At 43.9% G+C, this 18,254-nt stretch overlaps 1 protein-coding gene across 1 annotated transcript in view; it reads right to left on the reverse strand.

Annotated features, from left to right (window-relative positions):
- The window catches only part of LOC138969346 (coactosin-like protein), a gene marked incomplete in the record, with an annotated part of 27,370 nt that extends 10,379 nt beyond the window's left edge, over positions 1 to 16,991 (reverse strand). Inside the window, 1 exon segment of the mRNA XM_070342124.1 lies at positions 16,469 to 16,991. Within this exon segment, the coding sequence (XP_070198225.1) occupies positions 16,469 to 16,542 (74 nt within the window).
- Between the last annotated feature and the right edge of the window lie 1,263 nt (positions 16,992 to 18,254).

Genomic DNA, 18,254 nt, shown 5'->3' on the forward strand with positions numbered 1-18,254 from the left:
CCACTATATGGCTGATGTGAATGTTGCAGCAGTTTGTCTGCCTGTCTCTATCGACTGGTTTCTTGTCCTTGGGAGGAAGGGTGAGGATAGGGAGGGGGGAGGGGGGGTGTGTGTATTATTTTCTACCGTTCAGTTTGTCGTGTCTTCTTTGTTTGTTCCTCTTGTTTCGTCATTTTGAAGTGGATAAAACTTCCAGATACATTAATGCGAACATCGTTTTAATTGAATGTTCATGGCTTGATCAGCTACTTTTGAAGAATGTTTTTGTCGGTCGAAAAAGTTGTTTTGTCTGTCGCTTGGCCCTCACGTTCTTCATGATACACAATGTTTTACCATCACGCGCTCACACTCTACCAGACAGGCACGAAAAGAGACACAGACAGATAAATCTATTACTTGACAATGTTTTCCCCAAATGAAATGAACTGAAGATCTAGACCCCCCCCCCTCCCCAAACAAAAACAAGTCGCGTAAGGCGAAATTACTACATTTAGTCAAGCTGTGGAACTCACAGAAGGAAACTGAACGTAGTCCGCCGCTAGACTAAGTGCAAAAGGCAGTGAAAGTGACGAGCCTGTTTGGCGCGGTAGCGATTGCGCTGTGCTTCATAGCACGCTTTACTGTACCTCTCTTCGTTTTAACTTTCTGAGCGTGTTCTTAATCCAAACATATCATATCTATATGTTTTTGGAATCAGGAACCGACAAGGAATAAGATGAAATAGTTTTTAAAACGATTTCGGAAATTTAATTTTGATCATAATTTTTATATTTTTAATTTTCAGAGCTTGTTTTTAATCCAAATATAACATATGTATATGTTTTTGGAATCAGAAAATGACGAAGAATAAGATGAAATTGTTTTTGGATCGTTTAATAAAAAAATAATTTTAATTACAAGTTTCCGATTTTTAATGACCAAACTCACTCATTAGATTTTAAGCCACCAAGCTGAAATGCAATACCAAACCCCGGGCTTCGTCGAAGATTGCTTTGCCAAAATTTCAATCAATTTGATTGAAAAACAAGAAGAGCAAACGCTCGATCGAGTCACTTTCGCAGTTCTGAATATTATATGAGGCATCAGATGGACAGGAAGAAATTGCCATTCACAACACAATGAGTCACGTTCACATAAAATTTGAGCCCGGTCACTTTTATAGTTTCCAAGAAAAGCTCAACGTTAAGTTGTGTGTTGCCGAACAGAAAAGGCTAGTTATCTCCCTTGTTTTTCTGATAACGTTCGTAAAAGGCTACAGATGTAAATACTTTGATGTAAAGAATAATCCTACAAAGTTTCAATCACATCCGATGAACTTTGTCAAAGATATAAAATGTGTAATTTTTCCTTTGACGCTGACCTGTGACCTTGAAAAAGGTCAAAGGTCAACGAAACCATCGTTAAAGTGTAGAGGTCATTGGAGGTCACGACTAAACAAAATATGAGCCCGATCGCTTTGATAGTTTCCGAGAAAAGTCCAACGTTAAGGTGGTGTCTACGGACGGCCGGCCGGACGGCCGGCCGTCCGTCCGGCCGGACAGACTAACACTGACCGATTACATAGAGTCACTTTTTCTTAAGTGACTCAATGAGGGTGTGACAGTGCCGCCTCAACTTTTACAAAAAGCCGGATATGACGTCATCAAAGGTATTTATCGAAAAAATGAAAAAAACGTCCGGGGATATCAAACCCAGGAACTCTCATGTCAAATTTCATAAAGATCGGCCCAGTAGTTTAGTCTGAATCGCTCTACACACACACAGACAGACAGACAGACACACACACACACACACACACACACACATACACCACAACCCTCGTCTCGATTCCCCCCTCTACGTTAAAACATTTAGTCAAAACTTGACTAAATGTAAAAATCACTTCCCAAAACATACCCAAACACACACACACACATACACACACCACCGCCATCACACACGATCGTCCCTACCATCAGAAGCAAATCGGCAAAGGCGAATCCTCACCATCTTTTTCAAGGCTAGGTGACAAACGGCAGGTCACTGACACTGACAGTCTAGCCGGCTAATATACATTTAGGGACCGGATTTACACGGCATAAATTAATTACCGATCAAGAACGGGTGGGCAGATTAGGGTGCAAAGCACCGCCTAACAAGTTAATTCGTCTGATCAACTTCGGTCACCCGTGAAGAGTACCGGTAAATACTGCATGCTACTGTGGCTAAGGGTCAAGGTTAGTCTGATATCAGGATAGTCTACATCGAGTATATGTATTATAATTATGTGAATCAACTGTCGCCTAGCCTTTGGTTTTTAACTGGTCGGAGATTGTGTTACATGTGTAGTTCAGAAACGCACGCATAATTTTACTTGCGTGTGAGTATGATTGTGCAAAAGCCTGTGCATTCAATACTTTCACAGACAGACAAACAGGCAGTTAGACAGAAACATATGCACAGATACATCCTCTTCTCTCAATCAAACACACACACACACACACACACACACACACACACACACACACACACACACACACACACACACACACACATACACACACACACACACACACACACACACACACACACACACACACACACAACACTAACTCGACTACAATAGACCAAACGCATGAAACTCTCATGATGAATTATACTCAAGCACTTTTCATCTCCTATTAGCTTCTCAACAAGAACCCATGCAAAAGCCACCTGCGTGCCAGTATTACCGTATTAGATCAACATGAATAAATGATGCGCTAATTAATACCTCTGACAATAACCTTTTGTGTATCACAAAAGATGCTACCAGGGCCGAACACTGAGCAATGGGAATCACCCTGCCAAATAACCAATTACTTATTGAACCACACAACTGTCACAAGCATACTAGCATCGCAAATGTAACATAGTCCACGTCTATTAGTTACACTGTACTCTCCATCTGAATGTTCCAGCAAGAACTCAGAACTCAGAAAGTTTATTGTTTAGGCCAACTGACCCGTTACAATCGGTACATATATCAAACATGACAGCCGCCCCCCCCCCCCCTCTCTCTCTCTCTCTCTCTCTCTCTCTCTCTCTCTCTCTCTCACACATACACTCTGACTTTCACTCCTTCTCTCTCACACACACACACACACACATGTTCCAGCAAGAGAGGTGACAGAAGGCCTCTGTGTTAGTTCCCCTTCAACCATTATGATGTTGGTGTTCTCTTTACCTAAGGATCAACTAGGTGACTATTTCACTCTCATAATTATCTTCAATTCTTCTTCAACTCCTCCGCCCATCATTTATATATAACTGAATCACTAATTAGCCTGTTTCTTGCAAATGTCTTCCGCAGGCACAAAGGTTTATTGCCACGTACACCTTGGTTTCTCGCGTTAAATTCCGCGTATGAAACAATTTCAGACCGTCTTCGTCGTAGGATTATGACACGTGGTGCAGACTAACAACGGAAATAAACGTTAGAGAGTTCGACGCCCACAGTCTGGGAACTGCACAGAGCCACCATTGTGCTAGGTACTTCACTTTACCGACGGACGAAAGGTTCCATCTCAATAAGAAACCCGTAAACAGAAAACACTATTCAGACTCTCCTGTGTGGTGATTCGTGTGTCCCAAGATTTTATGAGCAATGCAGATGTTGACAAAAATTGAAAGGGGCTGTCTCGATAAGCCACACATAAACATCAAACAGCATATAGTCATGATCAGTGTTAGTTATACTTTCTTTTTTTGCCAATTTGTGTACCCCACGATTTTACGAGCAATGCAGATGTTGAAAGAATTTAAAAGGGGCTGTCTCGATAAGACACACATATAATATATAAACAGAAAACAGTGGTAGACTTTAGACAATAGCTTTTCCTTTTCACAAACATGTGTGTCCCATGATTTTACCAGCAATGCAGATGTTGTTGAATTAATTGACAGGGTTTGGCTTCCCCTTCAGTGTGTCAACCTTTTCTTTGTGTTGGTCTGAACAGAGATATTATGTAGGCCCTACCACTGTGCTGTCTGGCCCGAAGCATGATACGTCAGTGCTAGAAGGAAAATCTTCTTGAGTGCAATTGAGAACTAACGAACCAGGTTTGTTTAGAATAACCATCTTTGGCTTTTTGTCGAGTACGATGAATCATAACTTAATTTTCTTTCAAGTTCCGGGTAAGCCAGGTTACGCACGGCCAAGCAGCTACTTATTCATTGCAAAATTGATCCCCCACTCAAAGAGAACCGACGATTCTTATCATTTTCATTGTTCTGCGACATGGGCCAACTACATTAAATAAAAGTAGGACTGCAAGGCATTCTGTAAACAAGGAAATATTTCATGTGCAACTGCGTCGACATTTACAACCATGTATACTATACATAAAATCGTAAAGGGGGGGGGGGGGGGCTATTTACTACAACATTGACGTTAACTTAGCTCTATAACAACCGCATGCCAGGTTTTATACACAAGGAGAGTGTCCCTTTCACTACCTCCTGCCCCATCGTTACTGCGACATGAGTGATACCTAAACTTCACATAATAACAGTACCCCAAGTTTTACGCGCACGAGAGTGTCCCTGTTATGGGCCACAACTGTCCAGTTGGTCTCACCAAAGAGTGTATCCCTACACTCTTTGGTCTCACTAATGCCAACATGAGTGGGCGTGATAAGGCCTACAGTAAAATGTTCAAATGTGAGAATGGTCTGCTAGTTGTCAAGCGATGACAGGCTAAGTTCTCTGTGTCTCCTATTGGCGGTGGTAGAGAATAGTCAGTCTATACGCGTAATTGCAGTGTTGATATTAAACAAAGGCGTAATAAGGCGAATAGTTCTGCAGTGACAATAGTCTGTTGTTGTCGTGCGACGCGTCTCCTGTTCGCTGTGACGATGATGATACAGAATGGCCGATGTAGCTTGGCACTACATGTAACAATGACTTTCTCTGCTACCATACGCGTAATTGCAGTTTTAATGTTTACACAGCCCAATAAAGCCAAAAGTGCTATGTCATACGACAATGGTCTGCCATCAGGGGCGGATCAGTTGCCTTGTAAGGGGGGGGGGCACTTTGAATCGAAAGTGAATGTGATGGGCGCAAAGCGCCCGAATTTGCTAGGGGGTCCGGGGGCATGCTCCCCCGTAAATTTTTTTTGCCCAAAGAAGCAAAATGGTGCCATCTGGTGCCATTTGAACTTAGAAATGGTCATAGAATCAGCATAGAAAAATCTTTTTTTTTCTTCTTCTTCTTTTTTTTTTTTTTTCGGGGGGGGGGGGCACGTGCCCCCTGTGCCCCCCCCCCCTCGTCCGCCCCTGTGCCATTGTCCTATAATGTCCGGCTGTCCTCTCAGTGCATCTCAGTGCATACACTCGCTCAGTCTCAGAAAGTCTCAGAAGTATATATAGATGTGTGTTGCACATCCCATCAGACGTTCCCACTGCAAATAAACAGGAGTGTCTCGTCAACCACAAAGCCAATTCAGACCCCAAACGTCTTGGTCCCGCGACAGTTGATTCGGTGAATTAACTTCCCACTTTCCTACGCAGGTAGAGGTTTGATCACAGATGGGGTGGTGTATGTGCGTGTCAGGATAGCAGTGTACCCGATCACAAACAAAAAGGAAGCCATTCTGAACGAAACAGAAGAAGCTCCACTTGCGTTTTTTATAGTCTCCAACTCGACGCTTTCCTTTTGACCTTGTATGTCAGATCTCGGTACGTCAGACGTCTCAAGCATGTGTGATGTCTCTAGCTTGACCCAGGGTAGACACAGAGAGAGGGTGGCGGAGGTGTCAGCGGGTACACTGCTATTCTGACAGGCACGTACACCACCCCATCTGTGATCAAACCTCTACCTGCGTAGGAAAGTGGGAAGTTAATTCGTAGCCAGATCATTTGGACCTATACATATATGTTCACTGATCCAGGTCCAACTGGCCCGCTATTGTTGTCTGAGTCTGGGAACAGCACTGTTAGATTAGGTTTGTTATATAGTCGTAAACTCAGTGACTGATGGTTGTAACAATAAAATAAACATTCTTCTCGAACGCATAATCAGTAATTCCAAAGTAACGGCAAGTACAAAAGGTGCAAAAATAGTGATAGAAAATCAGATAGTCAGTAATACAGACGGATACAGACACCAACGGTACTTCCGCCTTCGACTGGGCGGGGGGAGTGGCGGCTAACAAGTGCCCGTAGGTTTGACAGAACCTACGAAAGATAACACCTGCGCTCATTTACCCATGCATTAACCCTACCCATTAGACACAGTTTACCTCTTCCTCGGGCAAAACTTCCGTCTCCACCGTGCGCATGATTTGATCGGATTGCTGGTTGAAAAGGTCTCCATTGCAATTGTCCCAATCGTGTGACTTTTGTGTCTTTTGTTCTAAACGACGCCGGGTGTAACTACTAGAATTTGAAATGAATTTTGCACTGAGGATCTATAAAAGGCAACTAAATACCTGAGCAAGTTTAAGCAGTCATTACGCTGCGTCGTTTATTTCACAGGTGGACTTGAGTTCTTGCCTCGACAGGCAAATATCATTGAACCTCCTTGACCCGACATTCTATTTGAAAGAAAATGAACTGACTGTTGACACTATTTTACTATAGTAATTCAAAGTGTTTAAAGACAAACACAAGAGAGCTTTATTGCGAAAAAGCCAGTTCTGTGCAACCTTGCTTGCTAATGATAATTAATGCGCACCACACCATGAAGAATATTCGTAACATGCTTGCTGACACATACGCAGACGGGCGTGCAAATGAATATCTCATAAGCCGGAAACACTTTTCCTCCCGGTCAAGCAAGAAACTTCACTGAGTGACCCTAAAAGTAAAAGTAGGTTCTAAGCAGGAATTAGAGTTGCAATAAGAGCTTACGAAGCTTGTATCCGAATTGTATTTATTGCAAATGTCCCTTCTCTGTGATACTTGTCTTTAGAAGAACTGTACGCAACTTTAATCAATCAATGAGTCTTATATCGCGCATATTCCGTGGGTACAGTTCTAGGCGCTCTGCAGTGATGCTGTGTGAGATGAAATTTTATACGGCCAGTAGATTGCAGCCATTTCGGCGCATATTTACCTTTCGCGGCCTATTATTCCAAGTCACACGGGTATAGGTAGACAATTATTAACTGTGCCTAAGCAATTTTGCCAGGAAAGACCCTTTTGTCAATCGTGGGATCTTTAACGTGCACACCCAATGTAGTGTACACGGGGGGAGGTTCGGACACCGAAGAGAGTCTGCACACAAAGTTGACTCTGTGAAATAAATTTCCGCCGAACCTGGGATCGAACTCACGCTGACAGCGGCCAACTGAATACAAATCCAGCGCGCTACCAACTGAGCTATATCCCCGCCCAGCAAATATAATAAAGGTCCCTGGACCTCACGTACGCTTCAATGAGCTTATAACATTTTCGGCATTCAGAAGTGTTTCCGAGGGACATTACTACTTCTTTTCATCGCTGAACGTTTTCACTATCTTGCCATCGGAGAGACCATGATTGTATTAAAGGGTGAACTAAAGCGCAGCTCAATTTTCTCTCTCAAGATGAATTGGGTGTTTTAAACCACTTGACCCCCAAGAGAGTCAATAAGTCAGCGTTAAAATTTGGGTTGCCGAAACTGATCAATAAACCGCCGGAGTCAATGGCCGCTGTTTCACCTCTTCGCTTGAGCGTTTGCCTGTCATATTGATGTCTTGTGTTAGCACAAGCATAATACCAAATCGTTTTCATGGCGCCAAATACTGATTCTAACAACTTGATTCAACTGCCTGTAAAACTAACGTCGTCTGTTAGTATTGGCATAATAGCAAATCATTTCCATCGTGCCGAGTTTGACCCCCTTTGCTTGTAACACTAACGGCGACAGTTAACATTAGCATAATTATTAATAGCAATTCCTTGTTATAGTCCTGAAAAGACAAAACCCTGCTTTTTAAGGCTGGCGTCTCTGCGTGCAAGACTAGCGTCCCTTGTTAACATTAGACATAGGAATTAGTCGTTGTCGTAGCACCCAGTTCTGAAATCAACAACTAAGGCTTGACAGCATTGCCTGTAAAACGTGTGTCGACTGTTCGCATCACCATAATAGCAAATGGTGGGTTTTTTCTTCTTCGTTTTTTGTTATAGTCCTAAACACATCCTTAACATTTGCAAGCTGAGAACCAAAGTTGAGTGTCAATTGTAACATCAGTGTTGTCATTGCACCAAATTAAGCTCTTATTGCAACTCTAAATTCCTTTCTTTCTTTCTTTTTTTAAAACAAACTCTTGATTCCTTTCTTTTTTACTCTGTAAATCATTATTTCTATATAGTACAGATCGATATATACCGTGTACTGTTGTTTTGATAGATTCTTGCTTCAGACATCCACACTCTGTCTTCAGTTTCGATGGAGAATGCGGAACTCATAAGGCTGTGGCTCTAGTCCCAACTGAAATGGTAACCTCTCGAGTCCCGCTGTGAATTCGAACCAGGAAGAAAGGCTTAAATCAACCGTGCACAGACGTACATGCAATTATAGAGTTTGCGGGCAGAACGACCTAATGTAACCAAGACAAACACGACGGCTTTTTTTCTCGTCTGAGACTGCCGGTGTATCAACAGTTCTTCGTGGAGCAGTCCCTTGGGAACTAATTGGTACACCTGCAGTCTGGGACCCGTTCTACTCTTCATGGAACGGTCCCCGATAAACAAAGTGGTACTCAGGCAGTCTATGACGTCTATCGTCTATGTTATCTCGATTACGTATCACGTATATGGTCGTTCTCCCCGCAACCTCTATATAATATTGTCGTGATGTTTTGCCAACCGACAGGTGCTTCCATTCAATGTACAGCTGGTTCGCAGACACATGGAAATGGAGCGACTCATGCCTGTTTGAAGGCATAGTCCTTTCAGTAAAAACAGTCCTGCCCACCATCTCAGGCTTTCCCATGGGATACATGAATGTTCCTCCACTTGGACGCATACCAAAAAATCAATAGTCGTGCAGAGTGAGACTTTTTTGAAGAGTCAATTTCACAAATAGAGACTATAGTGTCCGTTAAGAAATATATCCGACTATGCACAGAAACCACCCAAGCTGTTGATTTCTGACCCCCCTCCCCCCCCCCCCCCCCCCCAAGGTAATATCTTATCCCATGTATAAGGCTGGCCCAAGTAGTCCTTGGGCTGGCCAGATCTGAGAAGGTCAACCGAATCGTTTAAACGGCAAGGACTGCATGTGCCTTTAATGGGGCAATGCTCGCTAGGGGAAAAAAAACCCGTATCGTGCACACATGCATCAGTGAATAAATGTAGCACCTGTAGCGGGACTTGTCGCATAATTGCCATTGTTTTAGGCCCGCACGAGATACGCCCACAGTGCTATTGAATATAATAGAGAGTTCCGCACAACTAGGTTGTATCTGGTGCTTGAATGAAAACCTGAGGTCTGAGTCTCCGCATTATTCACCCCTATACCTTCAGTCTTCCGGCGAAGAAAACTCAGTCATTGTGTACACATCTGAGAAACAAAGGGAAGTAAGCACTATACTTGAAATGCATACAACATGTGCAACAGTGTAAGTAAGAGTTCTGCGAAACCAATCTCCTGGCACCTGAGAGAATAACAATCACTGAAATGAACAAGCGACTTCTCTCTCTCTCTCTCGCTCTCTCTCTCTCTCTCTCTCTCTCTCTCTCTCTCTCTCTCTCTCTCTCTCTCTCTCTCTCTCTCTCTCTCTCTCTCTCTCTCTCTCTCTCTCTCTCTCTCTCTCTCTCTCTCTCTCTCTCTCTCTCTCTCTCTCTCTCTCTCTCTCTCTCTCTCTCTCTCTCTCTCTCTCTCTCTCTCTCTCTCTCTCTCTCTCTCTCTCTCTCTCTCTCTCTCTCTCTCTCTCTCTCTCTCTCTCTCTCTCTCTCTCTCTCTCTCTCTCTCTCTCTCTCTCTCTCTCTCTCTCTCTCTCTCTCTCTCTCTCTCTCTCTCTCTCTCTCTCTCTCTCTCTCTCTCTCTCTCTCTCTCTCTCTCTCTCTCTCTCTCTCTCTCTCTCTCTCTCTCTCTCTCTCTCTCTCTCTCTCTCTCTCTCTCTCTCTCTCTCTCTCTCTCTCTCTCTCTCTCTCTCTCTCTCTCTCTCTCTCTCTCTCTCTCTCTCTCTCTCTCTCTCTCTCTCTCTCTCTCTCTCTCTCTCTCTCTCTCTCTCTCTCTCTCTCTCTCTCTCTCTCTCTCTCTCTCTCTCTCTCTCTCTCTCTCTCTCTCTCTCTCTCTCTCTCTCTCTCTCTCTCTCTCTCTCTCTCTCTCTCTCTCTCTCTCTCTCTCTCTCTGTGTCTCGGTATCTCTTTATTTTTGCAGTGTACAAAACCAGGGCATGTTCCTCAATCCATCGCCGTATTTTGTGCATCACAATGCAGTGACCAACTAAGATAATATTTTATTCGAGCACAGGGGCAAAGCATCGGCTCTGGTGATTTGGAATACACCTTAATTCCTCCCCATGTCGACCATTTTGTAACACATCATTGATCAGTTCAGGTTTTTACATGGCATCCGTCCGATTCGACTGTACAGTGTGTTCCCCCCATTAAAAAAAAACCTCCCCCCTTTAAAACTGTCTCCTCCCCTTTTAAGATCTTGCTTTTTCACGTTGACTATTAATACTGACCTCCTTTTCGGATTCCACTCACTTTATATCACTCGATTTTCTAGGATATGTGGTGCTTATAAACGGGAAAGTTCCACTGTATTACGTTTAAGGGCTACTGTCGTGCCACGTGAATACTCAGTATCTTCCGCTCGCCTCGTAATCAGTGATTTTGTTATCACATTACATACACGATAGCTGGGATAGGCGTACCTGTCATATCTTGCAGCCCATAATGACGTACGCCAGTCACAAATGAGACTACTGGTAATGGTATACATGCAGTGACAGGGCTAAGCTATCGAACGGCTGAACAGCTCAGCTCATCTTCTTTAAAGATACATGCACCTTCCTTTCTGTGTAAACAACCATGCACGACACCATAGATCTGTCTTGGCGTTGCCATTGTATGAGAGCATCCTTCCACTAAGACATACACCACAATATCTGCAGCCGCATGGCTACCGGTTTCCGTATATAATTCATTTTTAATTTTTAATGATTTAGTTTTTTTGGCTGACTTTATTTCTTAACTGAATGTCTACCTGTGAAATCACCCCAGCCAGTTTTTTTTCAAACTGAAGAGGTGGCCGGTGTTCGGACACCGAGGAGAGTCTGCACACAAAGTTGACTCTGAGAAATAAATCTCTCGCCGAACGTGGGGACGAACTCACGCTGACAGCGGCCAACTGGATACAAATCCAGCGCGCTGCCGACTGAGCTACATCCCCGCCACGGGAAGTAGTGTGTCTTTAAAGATACCTTCGTTCCTTCCTGTTGTCACGATCATGTAAACCACCTCAGATCTGACCAGGCTTTTACATGGCAAAAGAGCATCCTTCCACTTAGACATACACCACAAATCAACGGACTGTGCAACATGTGAATTGCTTGGTGAATTAACTTAGCTAAATGACGCCTTTGCCTACACTCTTAACAGAATAAGTGTTTCACTATTGAACACAGTCATTTCTGTAACAAGTTGTGAACACTTTGTGACCTAGTACATAGGCCTACTGGCAAGAGCAGCACACATGGTGTTCACTGGTGTTCAAATATGTGTTTATCATGTGCCTATTTTGATAGTAGAACTATATACTATGTCACAAAGTGTTCAAAATTGTTACAGAAATGTGTTCAAAAAGGAACTCTTCTGTTTAGAGTGTATCAGTGATAATTAAGGTGTGTGCACTTCACACAAAACGAGTATCCGGCACTGCTTTAATTCTGCAAGTACCACACACACAAATGCATTTAGCAGACGCTTTGTGTTTTTCCTGCAGTAAGTTTTGAATTTCAAGACCAACGCTTTGAACATGTTCTGTGAAGGAGGGTGACTGACTTATAGATCTCTCAGTGAAGCTTTAGGCGCAGTTATAAGCAACACAATGGGAACGAATGTGTCACTACATCTTCGACGTCGACTTAAGGCCTTTATATCTGCATTTCACACAGATAATAGAACTTTACAAACCCGGAACGTTTGTGTCAACCTGGCCTTACAGTTCGTCGTTGTTGTTGTTAAGTGTTGTTGCTGTTTTCTCCACACTTCGCTACTGACAAAGGCAACATTTAGCACTGACAAAAGCAGCAAAATAAGAACGTTTGTGTCATTCAATCTAGTCTTACATTTCACATTTACACCGGTCTCAGGGATGTTGCTACAAATTCATACCTATAGGACAAATGTCCTGAGTTCTTCAGCATCAATAGGACATTTGACCGCTTTCAGAAAGTGTAATAGGACATTATGAATTTGCGCCAAACAGCTTATAACAGGCATTCCATGGAATTGTTCCAAAGTCATGCGCCCACACACACACGCACACACCCACGCGCACGCGCTTTAGAACACACACATAATATAGTAAATACATCAACACAGTGTGCGTATAATGTTGCCGTATTTGTTTAGTTTCAAAGAAACCACAAAAAGGAAACCAACATGAACAACTTCAGAGCTCGTACTTTGATTAAATACTGCATGATTTGGATAAAAGTTGACAAACAAAATGATCGGTTTGATCTAATGCTGATCTTTTGCAGGCTTTAGTTTTTTTCAGCGGCATAATTCAGTGCTTCGTCTCGTATCGAAAACAAAAGCAGACTACAAATTTAGTCAGTTGGAGTTGTCTCCCGTACTCCTGTAGCATGCACTGATCTAAAAAGAATCCACTATTTTTAGATCAGTGCGCTGCACCGAGACGGTTATACCCAAACGGCGCATACCGCAAACGGTTCGGGAATTCCCGACAAAAGAAAAGATCCGCACGCGGCACTGACAACTTCAGTGTCAGCTGAACACAGAGCGTTCGGTCTGTTAGAAGATTTGTATCTTGAAATGAAAATTAACGAATATCGCGCTGTCCGAAGGAATGGAGTACATATCGGACAATGACCACGCTCAGGCTAAAACGATAGGACATCTGACCGACATGCGGCAATGTGAATCGGACATTTGGGGATTTTCATCGTTATATGTCCGATGTCCGACGCCTAACGACATCCCTGCGGTCTGTGTGTGCTCCTTTGATGTGCAAATGTCGTGGTGTTTTAATTAATCATGAATAAATTACTTATCGAAGCAACAATCTTTTTCGACATCGCTATCGGCGTAGAGTCACACAATAAACGATTAGCTTCAGAACTGGCTGCTCGACATATGTCACAAGTGGAAAAGTAGGAATTGTTCGCTTGCAATCCCCCCCCCCCCCCCTCCCAAATCACTATCAACCCAACCATCATATATGCAAAGAAACAGGAAACCCAAAAATCTATCACTGTAAATGCACTATAAATGGCTATGAATTATATGTGCGTCTATTGCAGTCTCACCTACAGTCCCCCCACCCCCCACCCTCGCCGTTCACCTGCCAACACCGTCACTAAGAAAATGAAACGTGTGTTTCTTAACAGGCAATCATAACCCCTCTTTCGGTGTCACTGAACAGTGCACTTCTTTTGGTAACTTATCTTTCATTAATCTTTCGCATCCATCAGAGCTCCTGGTGACGTATGAGCACTTCACAAATTTAGAAAGCATCGACTGAACACACGTGTCACCGTAAGACACAGAACTGTGCTGTGACTGTCACCGCCTGCGGTAATGTAGATTTCCATACATCACAAACCTGTCATGTACAGCCCCGCTCACTGAGCCTTATACAGTAAAGCAAGGCTAGCTTGACTGAGAGCAGACTAATTTAGGTACAGTAGTACCTGGGGCAAAAGGACATAATTGGAACCATTCAAATGTGTCTCATCACTGGCACTGCAGATAGCCCTTCATCAGAGGGAAATCATGGTTAAAAAAAACTAGACAAAGGGGCATCACTTGTCTTTTCATGGGAGGTGTCTTCCCATCGGAGGGCCGCCGGACAACACAAGTACAAATGTGTATAAACTATATAGCCTTAGAGTGAGAGACTGCGTGGTTTCTGTTAACAGTAGAAAAAACTCTGACAGCCCGTTGTTCGGTATTTGAACCTTGAAATAAACATTTGTCAAAGAACCAAATCTTAATTGCCTTGCAAATCTCTGCCCTCAATGTCCCAGTTCTAATTTCTCGTACGAACCATAAAGTCGTCGTGTCCGCGTTTTTTTTTCTCCTGCTTTGATCACTCAGCGCCGGTTAAAGCCATTTAAAACCCTGACAATCTCTCTCTCTCTCTCTCTCTCTCTCTCTCTCTCTCTCTCTCTCTCTCTCTCTCTCTCTCTCTCTCTCTCTCTCTCTCTCTCTCTCTCTCTCTCTCTCTCTCCTCTCTCTCTCTCATTGCTACTGTATCCAATATGCTGCGCCAGTCCACAAATATGTAAAAAGACCCCAGCTCTTCAACTGCCATCTCCCCTTTTGCAAACTCTGCAGAAGCGAACCAGACACGGCACAATAGCCTCCAGTACAATCCCCTATGCGACATCACCCAATCATAGTGATAGTGAATAGGAGACGACAAAGGACAGTCCAGTCATCTTGTTCCGGAACCGACTCGCCGTATGTGCCGGAAACGGGAGCGGACAGCCAAGACTGACATTAGAATGACTGATTATTGAAGCCGGACTCTCCCTGACGCTCACTATGGTTTTTTTTAAACAATGCAGCGAGTGTGTATCCTGCATACCCACGGTAGAACCGGGCATGGCCAGACGACGAGAAAAGAACGGCAGACAGTATCGGTTGTAGCGACGTTAAAACAAAAGCCAAACAACTTTATCCGGCGCAGGCACTAGGTGATACCTAGACACTATTTCTTCGGGGGGAGGGAGGGGGGGGGGGGGGGGTAGGTGGGAGAGGTATAAACATCCTTTCGTATATTTGCACAAACTGATCAAACGAAAAACGATGGAAAGACTGGAGTGATTCCTCTGCAGATATAACCACTGTTGAGAGCCTCCCTGTTAGTCAGTGCCGTGGGCATGGCTTTAGTCAGTTCAGACAATACCAGGGCACTGAGTGAATGCAGTTTTGTCAGAATATTACCATAGCTTTGACGTGACGCTTAATTACCTTCTAGGCACTTGCAATTAATTCCAACAAATTCCAAGAAATAGTAAATAGTGACCAGTCTTTGTCCCAAAGCTGAAGTTGCTAAAACGTACTCAGTTGCGGTGGCCCATATCATGTTAAAAGCAGAGAAAGCAAATAACAGCACCCATCAACATTTTCCACTCGCAGAACTTTGAATTATAATCTGAAACAAAATCTGTTGTGGATTTGTTGTATGTCATATTATTGCAATAATATTCAAACCTTTTTTTTCCAAACCAACCACGAGCTTCCTGAAAGATCAAGGCAATTTCATGCGCCTATGGCAGTCAACGCTGAGCGCTGTCGACTCACCTGCGCACATGTACATGTACCAGCATTTGCCTGTGGGTCAGCAGGGTTAACGCCCACCACAGCGGAAAAAAGGCGATTATTAGAACTCACTGACTCAGGGGAAGGGTAGGGTTAGGCATAATTCTGTGTCATATTTAGGACGAGGCACACGCCGCGTACAATATCTAAGAACGGGGTACAGAGAAAAGAAAAATTAGCGAGAACAATGCAAGTTTTTGCACCGCAAATTTAGTTTGATTTGGACTTCGATAAGTTAATTATCAAGTCAATGATTGTCCGATGCAAATGAAGGGAAAAAACAATATATGTGTGTGTGTGTGTGTGTGTGTGTGTGTGTGTGTGTGTGTGTGTGTGTGTGTGTGATTACTGCATGACAAAATGCGACAATAGCTATAGCTTGAAGTTGTGAAAAGACCCTCGGAGTCGGAGAAAATAAAATCTTTCGTGTCTGTTCGATGCACACTGTTGGAGGAAGCTAAATAAGGACAATACAGAACTAACTCAGGTTATACTCCTGTAAAACAATTAAAAAACTAAAATAAAACAAGTATTATTGTTTAGGCTTAGCCGAGAGTTGTAACTTGTAAGCGACAAAGCCTGAATTTCTTGTGGAGTACGAAATATTTAGGGCGGCGTGTAAAAAACGCTCGGGCACTAAAATCAAACCTTGGCTTTGTAGCAACAACCGGCGATTACTCGGTGATGAGAGAGAGACTGAGAGAGACTGAGAGAGAGAGAGAGAGAGACAGAGACAGAGACAGAGAGAGAGAGGGGGGGTGGGGAGGGATCATGGCAAGAAATGTGAATCATGTGCTTGTGAAAAGGCTAAGCCAGAAGACAGTGATAACGACCTTTGCACAAAGACGACACACAAACGGAGACACATTGATCACGGATGCAGTCCGGCTCACATTCCGCCCGTCAATGCGGCAATTATTGACAATGATCCAAAGAGACAAACACAGAGTCATCAGGAAAATAACAGTCTAATTTAAACAATTCTCACTTACCAAATGGTGGGAGAAGTATCGTTTCTCACGTCTTCATATGCCTCGAGTAACTCACTCTTGTCAATGGTAGTCATGATGATGGATAGAAGGAGAGAAAAAGAATCCCCCGGCAAATACACACACACGGAAAAATCAAAATCAATTTAAAACACCACAAATCTTTTGCTTGTGTGGTGTCACTGGCAGTGTTTGATCGTGCAGCACAGTCCGGAATTTCGGTGGGTGGAGTAACCACAAAAGAAAACGCCGGTTTTCCGCTCGCAGACGACACAATTGCTGACGTAAGTGCTTCGCTTGTATGCAGACGACACGAACGCAAACTGCACGAGTCCGTCCGTCTGTGTGACGATCCTTCAGTGGGATTGAAAGAGAAAGGAAGAAGAAGACGGGGAAAGGAGAGAGGGTCTTCTCCTATCTGGCGACACAGTCCAAACTCTCCTGCAGCACAGAAAATGAGAGTGCGGCGAAGAAAGAGCAGACGACTCGACCGATGGGCGTTTCCTGAGCAGGTCAGCTGACAGCCCCGAACTCGCACACTGTGTGTGTGCGTGTGTAGTGCGCGCTTCAGTGATCGTGTCACACACGTCACGTTTGATACACGCTGACCACATTGAAAGGATGATCTCCCTACATTCCAGCGAAATCTTCGCTTTTCTGTGTGTCTGTTTTTGTTTTGAATGGTCATCTCTTCAAAGACTTTAATACGTAAAAGCTATGAATGCAGTGGGACTGATGTGAGTGTGTTTTAATGTCACTTTGTTGTGTTTTGATATGTATTTTGTGTATGATAGTGTGTTTGTTTTTAGTTTGAGTAGGCTCTGCTTAGCGATGTACCTCAGTGCTCTGCCGGATGTGCCGGAAGTAGACCGGGGCGTAAGAGAGAAAGGGAAGTCGGTAAGTTTAAGGCGTTAACAATGAGCAAAGCCGCGTGTTTTTTTGGTCAATGTATAACCTTCTTAAAAAGACAGGCACGGTCAGATTCAGTTGACCTGCTTCGCAAAGGTGTACGCGGCACTCGGTCGATGGGAAGGAAGGACTGAAAGAGCTGGGGGGGGGGGGGGGGGGACGACAAAAGCGGCTTGAAAATGTGCGTACGCTGCGAAATAGTTTGCGGATTTTCTTTTCTCCACAAAGTTTGAACAACTTGAATTCCCAGCACAGTCTGGCTGGCAACACACTGTCGCGTCTCAAAAATCGATCCCCTCTGCATGATTCACATGGCGCGCGAAACCAGACGACTGCAAAGAACCAATCGCTGATAGCCGCTCGCGCGGAAAATCTCCTTATATGGACGTTTGATCGCCTTTCCCGGGCCCTCAGCAAAGCTCGACTCGCACACTCTAGTCTTGCGGCCTGTCGTCTGAGCGTATGTGACACGTTCGCGGTTGTTACAGAACTGTAATAGATCATGTAATAGTCAAGTGCAAAGTTCGCTCAAGTTGATAGATGCTAATACTGTCCGCTGCGCTTATCAGCGAGAACCATTTACGCGTCTACTGTGACACGTACGGACAAAACACACGGGGCAGATCATTTCGTATATCATTTGGCATAATTCTGCATAAACGTGTTCGCTGGCGCCTGTGTATTCACATATTTTCACGTGTAGCATATGGTATTAAACGGGCCGATCTATTTTTACCCGTTAGATCATCGTTTGCAGTGTTCACATTTTGCTCCAAATTGTTCTCATCATATCAGTCAGCGATTTCCATTGTCCCGAATTAATGTGTGTGTGTGTGTGTGTGTGTGTGTGTGCGCGCGCGTGCGTGCGTGCGTGCGTGCG

This window comes from Littorina saxatilis, linkage group LG1, assembly GCF_037325665.1.
Source record: "Littorina saxatilis isolate snail1 linkage group LG1, US_GU_Lsax_2.0, whole genome shotgun sequence".
NCBI classification, from domain to species: Eukaryota; Metazoa; Mollusca; class Gastropoda; order Littorinimorpha; family Littorinidae; genus Littorina; species Littorina saxatilis.